This window comes from Dasypus novemcinctus, chromosome 1 (genome assembly GCF_030445035.2).
Source record: "Dasypus novemcinctus isolate mDasNov1 chromosome 1, mDasNov1.1.hap2, whole genome shotgun sequence".
In the NCBI taxonomy this organism is placed as follows: domain Eukaryota; kingdom Metazoa; phylum Chordata; class Mammalia; order Cingulata; family Dasypodidae; genus Dasypus; species Dasypus novemcinctus.
In genome coordinates, this window is record NC_080673.1 from 39,716,429 (window position 1) to 39,739,198 (window position 22,770).

General features: G+C 36.1%; 1 protein-coding gene across 1 annotated transcript in view; it reads right to left on the reverse strand.

Annotated features, from left to right (window-relative positions):
- Window positions 1-4,657: 4,657 nt before the first annotated feature.
- MND1 (meiotic nuclear divisions 1) overlaps window positions 4,658-22,770 on the reverse strand; it is a 95,926-nt gene continuing 77,813 nt past the window's right edge. Inside the window, exons 7-8 of the mRNA XM_004471447.5 lie at window positions 9,377-9,421; window positions 4,658-5,276 (exon numbers count right to left, since the gene is read on the reverse strand). Of these exons, the coding sequence (XP_004471504.1) occupies window positions 5,170-5,276; window positions 9,377-9,421 (152 nt within the window). The 3' untranslated portion in view covers window positions 4,658-5,169. The remainder of the gene's footprint in view (window positions 5,277-9,376; window positions 9,422-22,770) is intronic.

Sequence of the window (22,770 nt, forward strand, 5' to 3'; positions counted from 1 at the left end):
TGTAAAGAATATAGGGATCAGCAAAGTCTATTATCTATCTATATACACAGAGAATGTGTATATATACATATATAGTTGGCCACTTTTTCTGAGCTTATAAGCAACACATGCACACACAAAATTATATTTTCACTGCCTCTTTGCCTGCATGTATCTCTTCTAAACAGGCACTCTCCTGGGCAGTAACCATGCCTTTGTACCCCTCATGGTACTTAAAACAGAGAAGCATAATAGATAATGACAACTGACTTATTTACTAGTCTCAGTGAAGCCACTTAGTACTATTACCAAAGACAAGTCTCTTTGGCTCTTCTAGTTGTAAACTAAGAGGAATAAACTACAATGATCACCTAAAGTTTTTCCACTTCTAAGATTTTAAGATGTATACTTTACCAGCAGTGACAAAAATGGTGGGGTCTCAGGGCTCATGTTCCTCTGAGCTGACACTAACTTAAGGGTTACGCTTCTTTTTTTGGGGGCAGTGTCAGAGTCATTCTTTCAAAACCTAAAAATTTGTTAGAAGGCAAAAATCAACTGGGAATTAAATGTATTTAAAAGTCAAGTCTGGGGAGCAGATGTAGCTCAGTGGTTGAGTGTCTGCTTCCTATGTACAGGGTCCCAGGCTCAATTCCTGATTCCTCCTAAATAAATAAATATCAAGGCAGTGAACACAGTAAATTCTGTTCCACCTTCCTCATCCCAACCACCCCTGCCAAGTAATTCTGTACCAGGTTAACATATTTATTTGGGATTGCTGGAAGTAAATTTGATTATTAAACACACTATTCTTTGCTAAATTTCTTAGGGTAGAATTCTGGTAGATATATGTTGTACATAAACGATGAGGACTGATAAATAGCCAACGTCAAAGAACTGGAAAAGCATCTTAAAACGTAAACAACTTGTTGCTTTTTATCAAGTGGTATTGAACTCGAGTCAGTTTGTCAACTTGGAAAAAAACTGTGACTTAAATTCTATTTAACCAGTACTACTCATCTCTAGCTAATTTGTTGCCACACGGAATGAGGACCTGGGATAGCCAAATCATCCAATTTCCAGTACAAAGTAAGAATCTCAATTTTCATGTGACATTTTAGTACGAATATTGGCAACTAATTTAAAGAAAAAATAAAATACAGTTCAAGCAAAATAACATATACTTTGCAGGTCATATCTAGCCCACAGGCTGCCACTTTTTGACCATTTAAGGGTTGGCAACTTTTTCTATAAAGGGCTAAATGGTAAAAAAAAAAAAAAAAAAAAAAAATTAGGATTTGTGGGTCACATATGGTTTCTGCTGCATATTTCTATTTTTCACAATTAAAAAATGTAAAAACATTCTTAGTTCAAGGGCTATAAAAAACAGGCCTTGGATTTGGACCATGGGGTAGGGTGTAGTTTGCCAGTCTCTGTTAATAGAAACCATCAATTAGACTTGAGATTCAACAAGTACTTTGGAAGACAGCCACATTGTATGACCTCTATCTCTCTATTTCTCCCCCCTCCCTAACTCCCTTGCTGCTTTTTTTTTTCTTTTCCCCTGTTTGTGTCCATTTGCTGTGTGATTTTCTGTGTCTGTTTTTTTTTTTTTGGCTTCTCTTCTTGTTTTCTCCTCCAGGCTTCACCAGGATTCAATCCTGGGGACCTCTGATATGAGAGAGAGGCTCCCTGGCACTTGCACCACCTCAGTTCCTGGTTTCTTTTCTTTTCTTTTTTTTTTTTAAGATTTATTTTATTTATTTCTCTCCCCTTCCCTCCCTGTTGTCTGCTCTCTGTGTCCATTCGCTGTGTGTTCTTCTGCATCTGCTTGTATTACCAGGCGGTACTGGGAAACTGTCTGTTTTTTGTTGTGTCTTCTTGCTGTGTCAGCTCTCCATGTGCGGCGCCACTCCCAGGCAGGCTGCGCTTTTTTCACACAGGACGGCTTTCCTTGCCGGGCGTACTCCTTGCGCATGGGACTCCTCTACGCAGGGGACACCCTGGGTGGCATGGCACTCCTTGCACATGTCAGCACTGTGCATGGGCCAGTTCACCACATGGGCCAGGAAGCCTTGGTATAGAACCCTGGACCCTCCATATGGTAGGAGGAAGGTCTATCAGTTGAGCCATATCCGCTTCCCAGTTCCTGGTTTCTGTTGCATCTTGCCTTGACTTTCCCCTGTATCTCTCTTTCGTTGCATCATCATCTTGCTGCATTGATCTCTGCACAGGCCTGGGCATGCCTTTACCAGGAAGAACTGGGGATTGAACCTGGGTCCTCTCATATGGTAGACAGAAGCCCAATTGCATGAGCCACATCCACTTCCCACAAACATTTTTTTTTTAAATTAAGCTTGTTTATTGAAATATAGTATGTATAAATTCACTACAATGGGTCATTTCATAATGTAGTACATTTTTTTCCTGGCATATACATACTATCTAGAAAGAATATCCTGAGAGGGAGTTAATGTATAACTTTGAGACAACATTCCAGTCACATTTAAGTGCTCTTACAAATATATTAGCTGAAAATGTTTTATGTTTGTTTTTTTTTAGGTATTTTATGTCAATCATGTTCTTAAAAAACCAGAATACACATTTATAACGTAAGAGTTTCCTGCTTAAAGGTGATTCTTGTTTCTTGGCTGGCAATTGTACTCATTTTCTTTTTAATCCTTCAAAGAGAATCATGTTTGATAAAGTGAAGGATTATAGCATCATTTCTCAGACAAGTCAAGAACTTTATAAACCCACAAGACTGAGGTGAGGTGGCAAACAGAGGAAAAGTTATATCCAATTCCATCCTTACAGGGTTCTTTGGTCCTGGCCCAACTCCAAAGTGTCTTGTAGAATCTAATTTGTAATCTGATTCTTAGATGTATCCAAAGTGAACTAAATTTCAGACTAGTAGCAAAACCAACCTAAGACTAAAGATTACCTTGAGTATTGCTGGACCAACGTACCTGAGCTTACTAATTAATATCTCTAATTTCAGACAAGAGCAAATCCAAAAGCAGTTCTTAAAGATTAATTTAAAAATAGTGGTGTGCTATTGCCAGATTGCACTTTTTGTGAAAGCTGTTAATTTTAACAGCAAGTCCCAACTGTTAAACACAGCCATAATTATATAAATTTAGGGTTAACTATATTTTTTTAAAAGTACTAAATACTTATAACGCATTACTTCCCAATTATTTTACTACACTTTACTATTATCTATGTTCTTGAGGTTATTTTTATCTATTGTAACTGTACCTGTATGGTAGAAATACTATATAACGTTGCTTTACTGAGCATCTTTTCTCAACTCTGCATTGTCTTCACATTGGTATCCTGAAACTGGCTTTGGTGGAAGTATCTGAATGATGCCCCAGTGTTCATCATTCCCCACCCTACCAGCACACCACCAGCTTCAGAAAGTGCCATGGGACTCTGATGAGGTCATGTACAGACCCTATCTCACGCATTCTAGGGCAAGTCTCATGAAATGGAGATCCAAATCTTTAAATAAATATTTATAAAACAGCATCTTTTATGGATCATTAGAAATGACTTCCTTTTTGAACATACACACCTTCACTCTAACAAGCACATTGCCACTTAATAAATAGCAACCTGGTCTAAGAAACTTTGCAATTCCCACAACTAGTGTTTCAGGGAGTAGATAATTGGGTTTTTTTGGTTTGTTTTTTGTTTTGGCCTTTGTCTCTTTCATCAAATACTTTCTTGTAGAGAAAATATGCTGCCCAAAGGCAATATAAAGTGGCCTCAAGAACAAAGATGGACCAATCTACTACCCACCTCTAGGAAGTGATTAAGTAGCCCCAGGGCAACTCCAATGCAATACAAAGGCCAGAATCAGTAACAAATGATTTGGATACCACATGGGTCATTTTGGACATATGGAGTATTTCATTAAAGTTACTTAAAAGAATATCTAACTAGAAGAGTATGAAAAAATTTAAGGCAGTAAATGGAATTACCATAACAGGTTTAATTTTTTAAAAGAATTTGTTTTGGAGTGACTGTAAATACTTTGAACAGCTAAGCTGAACTGGAAAAATATACATGGGATATAAGTTATTTTTAACTTACTCTTTTTAGGTAATTACAAAAAAAAACCTCTGAATACTATAAAATTGTGATGTGTAACGTAACATCACTCTAACATAACATTTTACAAGTAGTGCTGAATCAGAGTAAAAGGCCATGTTCTTGTTCTTTTCAGTAGAAAGGCATCAAAACTCAAGACACAGGAAGCGGATCTGGCTCAACAGATAGAGTGTCCGCCTACCCCATGGGAGGTCCGTGGTTCAAACCCAGGACCTCCTGACCAGTGTGGAGATGGCCTAAGTGCAGTGCTGATGAGCGCAAGGAGTGCTGTGCCACACAGGGGTGTCCCCTGAGTAGGGAAGCCCCACGCTCAAGGAGTGCACCTCGTAAGGAAAGCTGCCCAGTGCAAAAAAAGTGCAGCCTGACCAGGAGTGGCACCGCACGCATGGAGAGCTGATACAGCAAGATGACCCAACTAAAAGAGACACAGATTCCCGGTGCCACTGACAAGAATACAAGCGGACACAGAAGAACACACAGCGAATGGACACAGGAAGCCATGAAAGGGAAGAGAAATAAATAAAAAATAATAAATCTAAAAAAAAGAGAACCTCAAAAGACATAAGAAAGACCAACTTTATTTTTTCAGTAGGAAACCTGCAAATATGATACAGTACACTGAGTATCAATCATGCATATTTCCTACCAAATACTGAGAAATAGTAAAGCAGCCAATAGGTTTTTAAAGGTTATTCCAAGCATTTATGTGCATGTACAGGTACATGATAGTCTTCAAATGTACACTAAGTTGTTCTTAATATTTAATATTTGGATGACACTAAAAAATGTTATCATTGCATGGCTTTGCTATCGGAAAAATCATTTGTAAACTTGAATTTACTTAGGTGGATGGCTTTACTTGCCTTGTCCTACTTTGCTGACAAAGAACATGGCTATCAATCTGTTTTCCATCTATTAAAATGGGTGAAGAGCATCTGCACTTTATGCTTTATTTAAATTAATAAAATGATAAGCACAGTTACAGGTAAATAACATTTCAATACATTTTGTTGGATAATATAAAATAATTTACATATTCATAATTATATAGATCCTTTATCACCATTGAACATTTTAGTCTATGTAGTCAAAGTCTTCTGGAATTCCAAAGTTTTTATCAATTTTATTTTCTTCAAACCCAAATTTTCTTTTGGCCCAAGATTTTATTGCAAATATGTTATCTATAAAGAAAATTGAGAAATACATTTGAGATTTGAAAACATAATTATAAAATAAGCAAATAAATTGTCATCATAGTTCTTTTACCTCCTTCTATTACTTCTGGAAGAGTTAAATAGTTATCTGTACTATTGAGATTAATGGCAGTTAAAAAAAAATAAAGCATCTAACAAGTAGAGATCTCATTTTAAAATTTGGTATGTTAATTACCACTGAAGAATACTTGACTTAAAAATAACCCAAACACAGGAAAAGGCCAATGGTACTTTTTCCCAATTTCTACAGGAGAGGTCAGAATTCTGTTACATCAGGAATTAGAGTCACCCTTGCTCCCAAAGGGAACACATTCTCTCCAAGACTGGCCTCCAGTCAGAGAGACTCTACTCTCCCACCACGCAGAGTAATGGCTTCCAGACAATCAGGTCAGAGTTGGGGAGAAGGGATGAGGAGGAGAAAGGGGTACTCTGCTCTTACGATTATGACAAGAATAGATTGTCCTCAGCATTCTAGGGGAAATTTAAAATGTAAAAAAATGGAATTAATGGAATTTATCCCAAGGAAATAAAAAAACTGTATACAAATATGTATGACCAAGGATTTTTATCCCAGTGTAATAATAGAAAAAATAAAAGCAATCTAAAGTCTAATAATTGGGAAAATGCATTTCATTTTCTTTAATATACATATACCAGTTTTATAAAGAAAATGCATAATAAACATAGAAAAATAACAGTAGTGTTTTATAGTTTGTCAGAGTATTCCATAAAAATGTCAAGCACTGTAGCAGTGATAATGAAGTAAGGGGGTAAAATAAGTTCTTTTGGAGTTTGAGTACCCTTTTTAAAAAACAAAGTTATTTCAAAATTCCAAATACTCTGTACCCACACCAAACAGCAACTGATTACTCTTTACCATATTATTTCTATGGAAGTTTAATTCCAAGTATCAAATAACCATAAATAAATTTCTGGAATAAAGTTCATTTATAAGGAGAACACGGATGCAACAATAGAGTTAACAAAACATTCTCATTTCTTTCAATTAGAGAGTTATAGAATGTCAACTGATATTAAAATGAATCTTTACTTCTTCATCACAATCTAGGAATACTAAACCAACACCATGAGGTACACCAGAATGACCTATTTGCTTTACTAGTATATGCACAACCAGTACATTCTATAGTCAATCACAGCCAAATATTTATGGAGGGCCCAATGGTACATAAGATAGGTATTAGGTGTATTTCAGGTATTGCAGAATGTAATGAGCCTAAGCATTCAAGATGACACTAGAGAGAAAATTCATTACTTTATTACTAAACCATTTCAAAGTGATGGGTGTTAAAAAAGATGAAATATTTTGTGAACAGCTTCTAGATAGGGTCCATGAATACAAGATGTCCAACAAGTGAAATAATTTCTAAAGAAGTAAGAAGCAGTAAACTGCTTAGGAAAAGGTTTGGAGAGAACAGACTTCAAATTGGATCAGGAGAGAAGAAAAAAATGAGGTATCATAGTAAATCTACTGAACGGTCTCTGGGGGAAAGATTTCCTGGTTCACATGACAGCAAGAAAGCATTCTGTCATAAATCTTCAAAGATTAAAAATAGAAGAACAAATAAAATGCCTTTCTACAATAATGCCTAATGGACCAATTCAAAGAAGACTGTTATTAAACATTTCCTTTGGCCACTTGATGAGTGCCTTCAAGAAGATGTTACACATAACTTTGTTAGTTCATTCCCTGTCAAATAATTTTCCTATTATGAAGAAATTTTTATAGATGGGAAAACATTTAAAACAAACAAACATACACACATATCTTAAGACAGGCAGAATTCCTGTTAATTTATATGGCAGCATACTCAAAATATTTATGGCACTTTCATTTGTAACAAGTCTATGTTAGGACCTCACAACATCAATATTCTATTTCCCCCTTACTCATTAAAGATTGCTCTCATATAAATTTATAAAGACTTCACTATCTTAATTATTACACAAGTTTATTATGTGATACAGCTTGTTATATTTAAACTGTACTTAATATCACAAATTAAGACATGATATTGCTAGTTATATTTATACCCGTAGGTAATCTCTCCTTATAAAACAGAGATACTGAATTATTGAAGGCAGTAAATATTCTAAATTCTAGATATATTTTAGGGACTTTTTAAATAAAAAGAAACCAAACCTTTACTAACAATTACATGATAACGTTTAGCCCTAAGTATTATCACAGTTTATTTTGAAGACAGGGAGGTGTTCTGAAGGTGTACTTTGCTTTATCTCTTATCTCCATGATCTTTTCATAACACATGTTTAAGCTGGAAGGAGTAAATTATAACCTCCAATGGAAACATGATTCTTAACAGCTGTTTCTGCTTTTCTAAAAATATCTTCCTTCATACATGATTATAAAATTCCAGGTTCTTTCTCAAAAGCTAATAAAATTTTTTTTTTAATCTGTCATCTGTTTTTCTAATTTTGGAAGTTTACGATCAAGTGGAAAGAGAAGGATATTTTAGGAGAAAAAAAGGGAAAAGGAAAGTATTTGTTTATCTGTGTCTAACATTATGCTAGCAGGCTTACAAACAGTCTTATGTAATCCTGCCCAAATGCTATGAGGTAGCTATTATTATCCACATGAACAGATGAGGAAACAGGTTCAGAGAAGTTCAATAGGTCAGATAGCAAATAAGAAGCACAACCTGGGTTCTTTTCCAAGCCAAGTTCCTCCCAGTATACACATTGCTGCCTCTTCCTCTTGTTGGCTAAGCTGCTTTGTTGAGAACTATTGGGGGAAATCACCTTATGACTCTTATCTTATTTTTAACCTAAAAATCTCCTTGCCACTTTTTTCCTGTTCAAAAATTTATATTTCTCAATCGCATACAATGTCATTGTACTTTACTGGGTACACATTTCATTATTCCCTTTTCTTTAATTAAGTTTGCTATTTTTATCCCCTTCTGTTCTTATCATTAAAGGATCATATTATTTAAGAAATAATGTGGAAATAAATAATTCTGCAATTTGATTGTAACCAAAGGCTAATTATATTGATTTAACCAGAATATTTAGTTCTAACATAAACAGAGAAAATAATTCTTCAACTTCTTATGAGTATAGAGAAGTAGAGGGGAGACCTGGCTCAATCCTTTCCATGACGAATCATCTTTGACTTAAGGCAGTCACATTAAACTCTTTGCATCTCTATGTCAATGCAATATTACCTATGTGCTCCCAGGAAACAGAATGAAGAGGAATAATACATGTGAAGGCATTATCAACCCTCACCAGGATGGAAAAGTTCAATTATTGTTATTTTATAATACTAGAAAAACATTAGTGTAATTTTTGACAGGTTTTAACAATACTAGTCATAAGTGTATACAAAACTTACTATAAATTACTATTTATTTTCTCTTAAACTTTAAGATACTAAGTAGATAGTACCTCATTAATTCCCACTTCTTAGAACATCTCTGGTGTAGACGAGAGTATATCCATTTGCAAATGCATTTCTACGGCATTTATATGAAAACAGGCTTATAGAGAAGACAGCACCATGAAGTGGTTAAAAGCCAGTTTTCTGGAATCAGAAAAGCTGATTCTAATTCCTGTATGACTGATTAGCAGCTATGTAACCTTGGGCAAATTACTCCACCTTTCAGAACCTCAGTTCCCGCTTCAAAATGAGATATACTAATCACATCTACCTCACAAGATTGTTGTGAAGATAAAATGAGAATGCACCATTAGACACTCGTTACAATATCTGGCTCATAGTCAGCCCTCAATAAATATTAGCTATTATTATTATTAGCAAGAATAGAACTTTTTTGGGATTCCACAAACTCTTAAAAAGGAGCATCATGCTTTACAATATATGAAGAGCAAATGATTAGCCCAAGTAACTTAGTTGGAAAAGAGTTACACAAATGTTAAAATGGAAGCAATTGATTTTATAAAATTGTCTTATACTTTACAAAATAACTAAAGATTTTAAAAAATAACCTTACATTAAATAACTGAAATGATTTAATTTATAAATACCTAACTTAAATACAGTTAAGAGGCATTTTGATACATACCAGTCCATCTGTTAGCAGCTTCTTTGGCTACTTTATTTGCTTGGCCTGAAATATTTAAAACAAAACAAAACAAAACAAAAAAATTTCATCCTTATATTCATACCTTTTCATATGAACAAAAAGTTATATAAATAAAATGGCTATTAAAAAAGCTCAAATATTGCCATGAAATTCTGTCTCACAAGCCAGCTGAACTTCCCAAGGAAAATTTTAGAAAGTTGTAGTTATATAGTCATGAATATTAAGTCAGTGTGAACACTTTTTCTATCCTAAATGCCCATCATTGTATTCACTGTCTTAAAGAAACATATAAGTTTAAATGAGATGGTTTCTTGTATAACTCACCACACCAAAAGAGAACAAAATAATTTAAAATTTGACATAAAGTAGAATATAGGTTACCAGAGCATGGAAGAGAGAGTTAATGCATAATAGGTGCAGGGTTTCTGTGTGGGGTGATGGGACAATTCTGTTACAAATGTTATTCATCCCACTGAAGTGGATGCTTGGGAGTGGCTGAGACAGGAAAGTTTATGTTGTATATATATTTCCACAATTTAAAAGAGAGAGTGAGAGATTGAAGAGACAATATCAACTAAAGGCAATACATGATCTTGGACTGGATTTAATAATAGAGGAGAAAATGCCAAAAAGGACATTTTGGGGACATGGAAAAAAAACGGGAGTATAAACTATAAGCTTTAAATCAATACTAAATTTCTTGAACTTGATAAATGTACTTAAAGTGGTTACAAAAATGATTATCCTTGTTCTCAGAAAATGTACATGTAAGTATTAAGTGTTCAAGAAGCATGATGTACACAATATTCTCTCAAATGCTTATAAAATAGAAAGAATGATATAGCAAATGTGGTAAGATGTTAAAAGTTGGTGGATCTGAGCATCTGGATGGGGGTTATGTATGGGATTTGTATTATTTTTGCAATTGTCTCATAAATTTATTTTGATATAAAAGGTTAACATTTAAAAAATCTAACAGTAAGAAATTTATTGTATATATATGTACTAGAACTCAATAAACCTGAATATTTAAGAAAAAATTAATGGTAAGTTAATAAAGTAACTCTGTAGGAGAAAATACTGACTTTATATTTAATTACACATCTTGCTATTAAATGTATCTGTATCTATATCATGTCCTTAAACTTAATCTACACAGCAAATAATTTCAAGTTAATAACATAGCCACAGACAACTGGGCATAAATATTACCTGTGAATGATGTTTTTAATTAAAATATAATTCATATTAAAGTCACCATACTAAAATAATTTGATGATTTTTAGTATATTAGCCCGGTTGTACAACCCATCACCACTATCCAATATCAGAATATTTTCATCACCCCAAAAAGAAACTTACTAGCAGTCACTTCCCCATTCCCTCCTCCTGTCAGCTTCTGGCAACCACTAATTTACTTTCTGTCTCTATGGATATGCTTATTGTGGATATCTCATATAAATGGAATCATACTGTGGTAGACTGATGTACCCCAACAGACATGTTCTTAATCTCCATCCCAATTGGTGTGAAACCTTTGAACACAGGACCTTTTGCAGATGTTATTTTTAAAGTATGACCAACTGAAGCAGGGTGGGCCTTAATCCAGACTACTGGAAACCTAATAAAGAGAGGAACCTGGAAGCTGAGATCAGAGAAGCTGGAAGTAAGCCAGAACCTGGAAGAGAAAGAGGAGGACACTGCCATATGATGGGAGAGGCAAGGAGCTCCAAGGATTGCCCGCAGCTAGCACAGAATGCTACAGTCTCCGTGGAGAAAGGAAGCTTTGTAGATATCTTTTGGCCTCAAAACCGTGAGCCAATAAATTCTCACTGTTTAAATCAACCTATCATGTGGGATTTGTGATAGGAGCTCTGGAAAACTAAGACACATAAAATATGTAGACTTTTCTGTCTGGCTTTATTCACCTATGTTTTTCAAGGTTTATATATATTGTAGCATTCATTAGTACTTCATTCTTTTTAAGGTCGAATAATATTCCATTGTATGGATATATCAATTTGCTTATCCATTCATTAGTTGATGGACATTTGGGTTGTTTCTACTTCATGGCTAATATGAATAATGGTGCTATGAATATAACATACAAGTTGTTTTGTGATCACATATGCCACTTCCCTTGGGTATATACCTAGGAGTAGAATTGGTGGCTCATATAATTCTATATTTAACATCTTGAGGAACTGACAAATGGTTCTCCAAAGTGACTGCACCAATTTACAATCCCACCAGCAAAGGAAGAGGATCCCAATTTCTCTACATCCTCCCAACACTTTTATTTCCCATTAAAAAAAAAAAATTACTCATGCTTGTGGGAGTGAATGTTATCACTGTGGTTTTGATTTGCATTTCCCTAAGGTCTAATGATATTGAGAAATCTTTTTTTTAAAAAAAGATTTATTTCTCTCCCTTCCCCCCCTACCCCGGTTGTCTGTTCTGTGTGTCTATTTGCTGCATCTTCTTCTTTGTCCGCTTCTGTTGTCATCAACAGCACAGGAATCTGTGTATCTTTTTGTTGCATCATCTTGTTGTGTCAGCTCTCCGTGTGGGCAGCACCATTCTTAGGCAGGCTGCACTTTCTTTCATGCTGGGCAGCTCTCCTTATGGGGCGCACTCCTTGCGCGTGGGGCTCCCCTACGCGGGGGACACCCCTGGGTGTCACAGCACTCCTTGCGCGCATCAGCACTGCGCATGGGCCAGCTCCACACAGGTCGAAGAGGCCCGGGGTTTGAACCGCGGACCTCCCATGTGGTAGACGGACGCCCTAACCATTGGGCCAAGTCTGCTTCCCATGATATTGAGCAATCTTATTAGTACTTGTAGGCTATTTGTATATCTTCTTTGGAGAAATGACTATTCAAATCTGTCATTTATTTAAAAATTGGATTATTTGTCTTCTTATTGGTGAGTTGTAAGAGTTCTTTATATATTTTGGATACTACACCTTTATCAGATACATGATTTTCACTTATTCTGTGGACTTTCTCCACACTTTCTTGATATTGTACATTGTCTTAGTCTGCTGGGCTGCTAAAAGCAGCACACCAGAAATGGGTAGGCTGTTATAGTAGGGATTTATTAGCCTACAAGCTTACAATTCTGAGGCTGAGAAAAAGGTCCAAATCAAGGCATCATCAGCTGATGCTTTCTCCTTGAAGACTGGCTGCCAGCGATCCTGGACTACTTTGTCACATGCAAGGCAAATGGTAGTTCTGCTGGTCTCTCACTTTTCTTTCCAGGTATCACCGCTTCAGCTTTTTTATCTGTGACTTTCTCTCTTTTTCTCTCCATAATTATCCTGTTTATACAAGGACTCCAGTAATATGATTAAGACCCACCCTAGACTACCCCCAATTGGAGGAACCCAATCAAAAGGTCCTACTTACAATAGGTTTACATACACAGTAATGGATTAACTTTAAGAACATAGTTTTCTGGGGTCCATTCAGTTTTAAATCATCACATACACTGATGCACAAAAGTTTCTAATTTTGATGTAGTCCAATTTATCTACTTTTTCTTTGGTTGCTTGTGCTATTGCTGGCATATCAAAGAAACTGTTGCCTTATCCAAGGTCACATAGATTTTCTCCTAAGAGTTTTTATACTTTTAGCTCTTATATTTAGTCACTGATCCATATTGAGTTAATTTTTGTATAGGTATGAGGTTAAGAATTCAGAATCATTCATTTGCATGTGGATAGCCAATTGTGCCCAGTACCATTAGCGGAATAGAATATTCTTTCCAGATTGAATGATTTTAGCACTGTCATTGCAAAATATTGAATTTATTTTTAATTTTTTTAATTAGAGAATTTGGTTTATAGAAAAGTCATATAAAAAATACAGGGTTTCCATATGTCCTTTACCCATTATCAACACTTTGCATTAGTGTGGTACCTTTATTACAACTGATGAAAGAATAGTATAATTGTATGATTAACTATAGTCCAAAGTTTAGATTACAGTATATATTTTTTCAACTATACCACCCTATTATTAATACCTTGTATTAGTGTGGTACACTTGATATAATTCATGAAAGAACATTTTTATTTTATTTTATTTTATTTTTATTTTTTAAAGATTTATTTATTTATTTTTAATTTCCCCCCTCCCCCGGTTGTCTGTTCTTTGTGTCTATTTGCTGCGTCTTGTTTCTTTGTCCGCTTCCGTTGTCGTCAGCGTCACGGGAAGTGTGGGCGGCACCATTCCTGGGCAGGCTGCACTTTCTTTCGCGCTGGGCGGCTCTCCTTACGGGCGTACTCCTTGCGCGTGGGGCTCCCCTACGCGGGGGACACCCCTGTGTGGCAGGGCACTCCTTGCGCGCATCAGCACTGCACGTGGGCCAGCTCCACACGGGTCAAGGAGGCCCAGGGTTTGAACCGCGGACCTCCCATGTGGTAGACGGACGCCCTAACCACTGGGCCAAGTCCGTTTCCCCGAAAGAACATTTTTATAATTGTACTATTAACTATAGACTAATCTTTACAATAGCGCTCTATGTGTTGTATAGTCCTATGCCTTACCTTTTAATTTTTATTCTAACATATATATGACCTAAAATTTCACCTTTTAACCACTTTCACATATATAATCCAGTGCTGTTAATAACACTAACAATGTTGTGCTACCATCACCACCATCCATTTCCAAAACTTTACATTTAACTCAAAGAGAAACTTTGTACAAATTAAGCATTAACTCCAAATTCCCTACCTCCAACTCAGCACATGGTAATCTATATTCTAGATTCTAAATCTATGAGTTTGCTTATACTATTTCATATCGATGAAAGCATACTATATATGTCCTTTTGTGTCTGGCTTATTTTACTAGCATTTAAATTCTCGAGGTTCATCCTTGTTGTTTCATGTATCATAACTTCATTCCTTTTCATGACTGAATAATATTCCATTGTATGTCTATACCACATTCTGTTTATTCATTCATTGTCTGATGGACACTTGCGTTGTTTCCAATTGTTGGCAATTGTGAATAATGCAGCTACGTACATTGATATGCAAATATCTGTTTGAGTTCCTGCTTTCAATTCTTTTTGGGTATATGCCTGATAAAGGGATTGTCAAGTCCTTTGGTAATTCTATATTTAGCACTCTGAGGAACAGCCAAACTGTCTTCCACAGCAGCTACACCATTTTATGTTGCCACTAACAATGAATGAGTATTCCAATTGTTCCACATCCTCTCCAATAGTTGTATTTTTTTTTTCCTTAATAGTATCCACTCTAGTGGGTGTAAAATTGCATCTCATTGCTGTTCTGATTTGCATTTCCCTAATAGCTAATGATGTTGAGCATCTTTTCATGTGCTTTTTAGCCATTTGTATATCCTCTTTGGAGAAAAGTCTATTCAAGTCTTTTGCCCATTTTTAAATTGGACTGTTTGTCTTTTTATTGTTGAGCTATAGGATTTCTTATCCTTATTGGATATGTGAATTCCAAATATTTTTTCCCAAAAAGTAGGTGTCTTTTCAATTACATAATAAAGTTCTTTGATGCACAAAATTTTAAAATTTTGATGAGGTCACAATTACCCAATCTTTTATTGCTGTGATTTGGGTATAGAGTCTAAGAAACCACTGCTTAATACAAGATATGGGTGAAGCTTCCCTACCTTTTTATAGTCCTGGTTCTTATATTTAGGTCTTTGATCCATTTTGAGTTATTTCTGGATAGTTGTAAAATAGGGGTACTCCTTCATAGTTGTAATTTGCACATGAATATCAATTTCTCTCAACACCATTTGAAAAGAATGTATTTTTCCCAACTGAGTGGACTTGGCTGCCTTGTCAAATATCAACTGGCCATAAATGTCAGGGCCTATTTCTGAAATCTCAATTCAATTCTACTGGTCAGTATATCTATTTTTTATGCAAATACCATGCTGTTTTGACCACTGCAGCTTTGTAATAAGCTTTAAAGTCAAGAAGGGTGAGTCCTCCAACCTCATTCTTTTTAAAGATGTTTCTGGCCATTCAGGGCCCCTTACCCTTCCAAATAAATTTGATAATTGGCTTTTCAAGTTCTGCAAAGTAGGCTGACGGAATTTTGATTGTGATTGCACTGAATATGTAGCTCAATTTGGGTAGAAATGGCATCTTAACAATATTCAGTCTTCCAATGAATGACCATGGAATGTCCTTCCATTTATGTAGAACTTCTTTGATTTCTTTTAGCAGAGTTTTGTAGTTGTCTGTGTATAAGTTCTTAGCTAACTTTATTCTTAGGTATTTGATCCTTTTAGTTGTTATTGTAAATGTAGTTTTTTCATTTCTTCCTCAGAATGCTCATTATTAGTGTACAGATATACTACAGGCTTTTGCATTTTAATCCTGTAATCCACCACTTTGCTGAGTTCATTTATCAGAGCTAGAGGCTTAGTCACAGACTTCTCTAAACTTTGTACATGAGATCATGTCATCTGTAAATGGTGAAAATTTTACTTTTTCCTTTCTAATTTGGAAGCTCTTTACTGTTCTTTTCTTGCCTAATTACTCTGGCTAGAACTTACAGCACAATCTTGAATAACTGTGGTGACAGTGGGTATCCATGTCTTATTTTAGATTGCAGAGGGAAAGCTTTCAGTCTGTCACCATTAAGTATGATGTTAACTGTGGGTTTTTCTTGCATGCCCTTTATCATGTTGAGGAAGTTTCCATTTCTATTCTAAGTTTTTATTTTTTTTAATCAAGAAAGGATGCTGGATTTTATCAAATGCATTTTTTATGTCAACTAAGATGATCGTGTTGTTTGTTCCTTTTGCTAATGTGCTGTATTAACTGATTTTCTTAAATTCAACCATCCTTGAACACCTGGATAAATGTTTTAACATGCTGTTGAATTTAATTTGCAAGGGTTTTTGCATCTATATTCGTAAGAAAAATAGGCCCACAATTTTCTTTTCTTGTATCTTTATCTTTATCTGGCTTTGGTATTAGGTATTTGGTATTAGGGTGATGTTGGCTTCATAGAATTGTTAGGTCAGTTCGCACCTGTTCAATTTTTTAAAACAGTTTAGGCAGGATTGGTATTAATACTTCTTGGAATGTTTGGTAAAATTCACTTCTGAAGCCATCTGGTCCTGGGTTTTCCTTTGTTGGGAGGTTTTTGATGATACATTCAATCTCCTTATATGTAATTGGTCTGTTGAGATCTTTTATTTCTTCTAGTCAGTGTAGGTTGTTTGTGTTTTGAGTAATTTATCCTCCATTTTATCTAGGTTGTTAATTTTTTGGGATACACTTGTTCATTGTATCCTCTTATAATCCTTTTTATTTCTATGTAGTCAGTAGTAATGTCCCCCTCTCATTTTTTATGTTATTTATTTTTATCTTCTTTTTTTACTCTGTCAGTCTAGCTAAAGGTTTGTCAATCTTATTAATCTTTTCAAAGAACCAGCTTTTAGTTTTGTTAATGCATTTTATGTTTGTTTTTTTAAAATCTCTATTTCATTTATTTCTGCTCTAATCTTTGATTTTTTCTCCTTCTCCTTGCTTTGGGTTTACTTTGTTGTTCTTTTTCTAGTTTCTCCAGGTATACATTTTGGAATTTCCTTTTAGCTCTTTCTTCTTTTTTAATGTAAGCATTTAGGGCTATACATTTCCCTCCTAACACTGCCTTTGCTGCATTCCATACATTTTGATTATGTCATGTTCTCATTTTCATTCATCTCAAGATATTTAAAGATTTCCTTGTAATTAAATTACTTATTTGACCCACTGTTTAAGAAGGTGTTATTTAACTTCAATATGTCTGTGGATTTTTCCAGTTCTTGGCCTGTTATTGATTTCCACCTTCATTCCATTAATGTCAGAGGAGATGCTTTGTATGATTTGAATTTTTTTAAGTTTTGAGACATATTTTGTGACCCAATATGTGGTCCATTCTGGAGAATGATCCATACAAATTTTTCGTTTCCATTTGCATGGAATATACTTTTCCATCCTTCACTTTCAATTTTTTTGTGTCTTTGGGTCTAACGTGAGTCTCTTGTACACAACATGTAGCTGGATCATGCTTTATCCAATCTGTTCACCTGTGTCTTTTGAAGAGTTTGTCCCATTAACATTCAGTGCTATTACTTTAAAGACAGTAATTTTGTCTTTACTCTCTTTTCCTGTATTGCAACTTCCTTTTTGGCATGGTTGATCTTTTGTGATATATCTGACTGATTCCTTTCTCATTTCTCTTTATGTGTATTTTTAAAAAAAATATTTTCTTTGTGGTTACCCTGTTTTTTAAATAATGCAACCTACACCAGAAGCTACTAATTTGAAAAGATTTCAATAGAATACATGTTCTCTCCTCCCATATTCCTGTTTCACCTCTTATGTTGTTTTTATCCCACATTACCTCATTATATTTTGCATGTCCATTATCAGGAGATATACTTTTTTTATGTTCAATTGTATCCTGACTTTTACAGGAAATAAGGAGTAGAGATGTATATTAAAGATATAGTACCATTAGGTTTGCATTTACCCTTTTAGTTACTATGGTCATTAAGTTCATGTGTCAACTTGGCTAAGTTTTGATGTCCAGTTTTTCAGTCAAGCAAGCACTGGTTTGAGTATTAGTGTGAGGATATTTTGTGGACTTAAGTTATCAGTACATTGATTGTATTTATGGCTGGTTACATCTACAATCAACTGAGGAGATTGCCTTCAACAATAAGAGAAGTCTCAGGAAGCGGACTTGGCCCAATGGACAGGGTATCCGCCTACCACATGGGATGTCCACATTTCAAACCCCAGGCCTCCTTGACCCATGTGGAGCTGGCCCATGCACAATGCTGATGCATGCAAGGAGTGCCGTGCCACGCAGGGTGTCCCCCGCGTAGGGAAGCCCTACGCGCAAGGAGTGTGCCCTGTGAGGAGAGCCGCCCAGTGCAAAAGAAAGTGCAGCCTGCCCAAGAATGGCGCCCCACATATGGAGAGTTGACACAACAAGATGACACAACAAAAAGAGACACAGATTCCTGGTGCAGCTGATAAGGATAGAAGTGGTCACAGAAGAACACACAGCAAATGGACACAGAGAGCAGACAACTGCAGGGGATGGGGAAGGGGAGAGAAATTTTTAAAAAATAGAAAAGTTTTTTAAAAAAATTAAATAAAAGCATTAAAAAAGAGAGAAGTCTCATCTAATCAGTTTAGGAATTTCCTTTTAGCTCTTTCTTCTTTTTTAATGTAAGCATTTATCAAAATGTATGGGACGCAACAAAGGCACTGTTAAGAGGGAAATGTATCGCCCTAAATGCTTACATTAAAAAAGAAGAAAGAGCTAAAAGGAAATTCCTTTAAAAGGAGAAGTAATGATTTCAGGAGTTAGAAGACAGACTTTTTATCTCTATTTCAGCCAGCCAGCTTCTCCTGAAGAATTCATCAAAAACCTTCATCAGAGTTCCCAACTTGCAACCTGCCCTACAAAATTTGGATTTGTGAGACAATTCTTATAAAAATCCCATAATATTTACATATATCTCCTGTCATTTCTATTTTTGTAGAAAGCCCTAATACAATTAACTTTACTAAAGATCTACATTTCTTCACAAAATTCCAAGCCACTCTCTCCTGTCTTTTCCTTTCAACCTGCAGAACTCCCTTTAGTAATTCCTGTATGGCAGGTCTCTGTTGATGAACTCCCTCGGTTTCTGTTTATGTGCAAATAGAGCATTTTAAACTCTCCTTCATTTCTGTAGGACAGTTTGCCAGATAAAGAATTCTGGGTTGGTAGTTTTTCTCTTCAGGTTTCTGATGAGAAATAAGCACTTAGTAATGACTTGTATGTGACAAATCACTTTTCTCTTGCTGCTTTCACAATTCTCTTTATGTCTGGTGTTTAACATTCTGATTAATTTGTGTCTCAGAGTAGGTTGACATGGGTTTATTGTTTTTGAGTAGAAAGCATGTTGGACATGCATATTTACATCTTTCGTAAGAGTTGGGAAATATTCAGTCATTATTTCCTCAAATATTCTTTCTACCCCCTTTCTCATCTCTTCTTCTGGGACACCCATAACATGTATGTTTGTGCTTGTGCGCTTCATACTGTCACTCAAATCCCTGAGCCCTGGTCAATTTTTCCTATTCTCTTTTCGCTGTTCTTCTTACCATATGATTTCAATTGTTCTATCTTCTAGTTCACTGATTTTTCTGCTTGTGTAAATCAGCTACTGTATGCCTTTAGTGTATTTTTTAATCTCTATTATTGTGCCTTTAGCCCCTTAATTTCTGTTTTGTTTCTTTTCATACTTTCGAATTCTTCTTTATACTCATACATTATCTTCTTAATATCCTTTAGCTCTATATCCATATTTTCCTTCATCTACTTAAACTTATTTAGGCCATTTGTCTGGACTTCTTTGACTGATTAGTTATTCCAAATTCTGTTTCTCCTCTAAAGCTTTCATTTTTTCCCTTGTCTGAGCCATATCTTCCTGTTTCTTAATATGACTTGTAAAGTTTTTACTAATGCCTGGGTATGTGATTATCTTGATGAGTAATTTCTGAAGTTCAGTTTCTCTCTCATCTAGGGTTTTATGGTTGATTGGCTTTGTGCTAAGGCTTTTCTTTGATGCTTGCTCCAATTTATTCTGAACCTTTGGGTAGCCCATGTTTAACTGTTCAGATTTTCTCAGCTTCTTCATTTGATTCTTGCCCTGAATATGCAGTACAATTTTTTAAGACTGTACTATTTGTACAGTTGTTTCATCTCCAGGATGAAGCTTCCCTTCTTCTGTTCCTTCTCCAGGAATCTTGATCTGTTTTGCTTGCTTTGTGCAAAATTTTCTCCCCAGTTCCTAGAACTTGTTTAACTTCTCTCCCTTACTTGAGGCCCTTTTTTCCTTTTCACTTCTGAGATCCATTCTGTCTTACAGCAGCTTAGTCCCCACCCTCCTTTTTTTTTTTTTTCCCCTGTGGGTCTTTCCTGATTCCAATTTCTTCCCAGTTAGAGTATCCTGCCCTGTAGACCCAGATGAAGTCAGTCTATCCAGAAAGGATAATTTTGCATTAAGTGGTCTAGCAAATAGAGACTGGACTGAGTTTGTGCACTTCTTGCCAACAGCTCTGCCATTCTCTCCCCTTTCCCCCTAGGTGTCCTTTTGTATGTGGCACTTCTTGGTAGCTTGTGTTCCACCCTGGGTCTCTGCAGACTTGGGTCTCTGTGCCTGGTTATGTGTGGGGTTATAACTTGCTGCTGTGAGTAGTTCTATAGTCTGTATGCACAACAGGAGGGAGTGAGCTGTGCAACTCCCAAGGTGTACAGGATCAAGTAATGGGGAGGGGTCTGGACTGGTGGGTCTGGAAAGGAAATCTCCTACCTGATCTCGGAGACCATTTTTCTTTTTCTTTGTTTCAGCATTTATGGAGCCTTTCTCCTATCTTTATTATCCTCCACAGTTCCCAGCAAGTGGGATTTCTGTCCTTTTACTAGTTGATTCTGAGGGGAGACTTTTCCAGAGAATGTTTTACATTGCCATGTTCATGATGTCCTCAATTGGACTTATTTCTGGATTCTATCATTATGCCAGTATCGCACTGGCATAATGTTCTGAGATCAAGAAGTGTGAGTTCTCCAATGTTGCTCTTCTTTATCAGGATTGTTTTAGCCATTCTTGGTTGCTTGCATTTCCATATGAATTTTAAGATCAGTTTGTCAACTTCAGCAAAAAGGACAGCAGGATTTCTGACAGGGATAACACTGAATCTGTAGGCCAGTTTGGGGTGTATTTCCACCTTAATAACACCAAATATTCCAATTCATGAACATGAGATGCCTTCCCATTTATTTATATCTTCCTTAATTTCTTTCAACAATGTTTATAGTTTTCAGTATATAATTCTTTATTGATATTCTCTATTTGGTGAGACATTATTTTAATATTTTCTTTACTTCTTTAGACATGGTTTCCTTTAGCACTGTTAGTGTATATAAAATGAAGTTTTGCCTAAGTAACTCCAATGTCTGGACTTCTTGAGTACAGTTTCTATTAATTTCTTTTTTTCCTGTGCATGAGCCATACTTTCTTGTTTCTGTGCATGACTTTTAATTTTCTGTGGATAACCATACTTTTTAAATAAAACTGCATTGAAGTATATCTTACATACACACACATACATAAACAGTGAGTGTATCGTAAAAGTAGTGGGAAGTGGATGTGGCTCAAGCAGTTGGGCACCCACCTACCATATGGGAGGTCCCGGGTTTGGATCCCGGTGTCTCCTAAATAAGATGAGCAAGACAGTGAGTTGACACGATGGGCTGGCACAGCAAGCTGACCCAACAAGTTGATGCCACAAGATGATGCAACAAAAAGACACAATGAGGAAACACAATGAGAGACACAACAAGCAGGGAGTGGAGGTGGCTCAAGAGATTGGGCACTTCCCTCCCACATGGGAAGTCCTGGTTTAGGTTCCCGGTACCTCCTAAAAAGAAGACAAGCACACAGCGAACAGACACAGATAGCAGACAGCGAGGCGAACAATGAAGGTGGGGGGAGAAATAAAGAATAAATAAAATAAATCTTTAAAAAAAAAAGGTGTGAATTTACAGGGATGTGGCTCAAGTGATAGGGCTTCCACCTACCATATGGAGGACCTGGGTTCGATCCCTGGGGCCTCCTGGTGAAAAAGAAGAAGAGAAAGCAAACCCACACAGCTAGCCAGTGCCCACGTGAATGCCCATGTGGTGAGCCAGTGCCTGTATGAGTGCCTATGTGGTGAGTCAGTGCCCCACGCAAGTAAGTCACAGAGCAAGATGATGACACAACAAAAGAGAGACAAGGGGAGAGTCAAGGTGAAGCACAATAGAAACTAGGATCTGAGGTGGCTCAAGTGACAGGGAATCTCTCTCCCCATCATAGGTCTCCAGGATCGAATCCCAGTGAATCCTAGAGGAGAGAAAATGAGAAGACAACAAAGCAAAAAACAGTAGGGGGTGGGGGGAATAAAATAAATAAATCTTAAAAAAAACACAAAAAACAGTTGTGAACTTACAAATCAGCATGCATACCATCAAACTGGGCTCCAATACATCACCCCACCAATACTGTGCATTCCTATGAAACATTTGTTACAAACTATGAATTAACTATAGCCCATATCTTACATTTGTAATATTTTCCCCCAACGCACCTAATTATTAACAGGCTCTGTTAGTATTATATATGTGTTATAGTTCATGAGAGAATGTTCCCATCTTTATTATCTTAACCACAGTGAAAACTGGCCATTATAAATAGTATAATGTGGCAACTCTGGAAACCAGATTCTCCTTCCCTAGGTGTGCAGTCTCCTAGCTTCCTAGGAATATGCTAGAGTTTTTC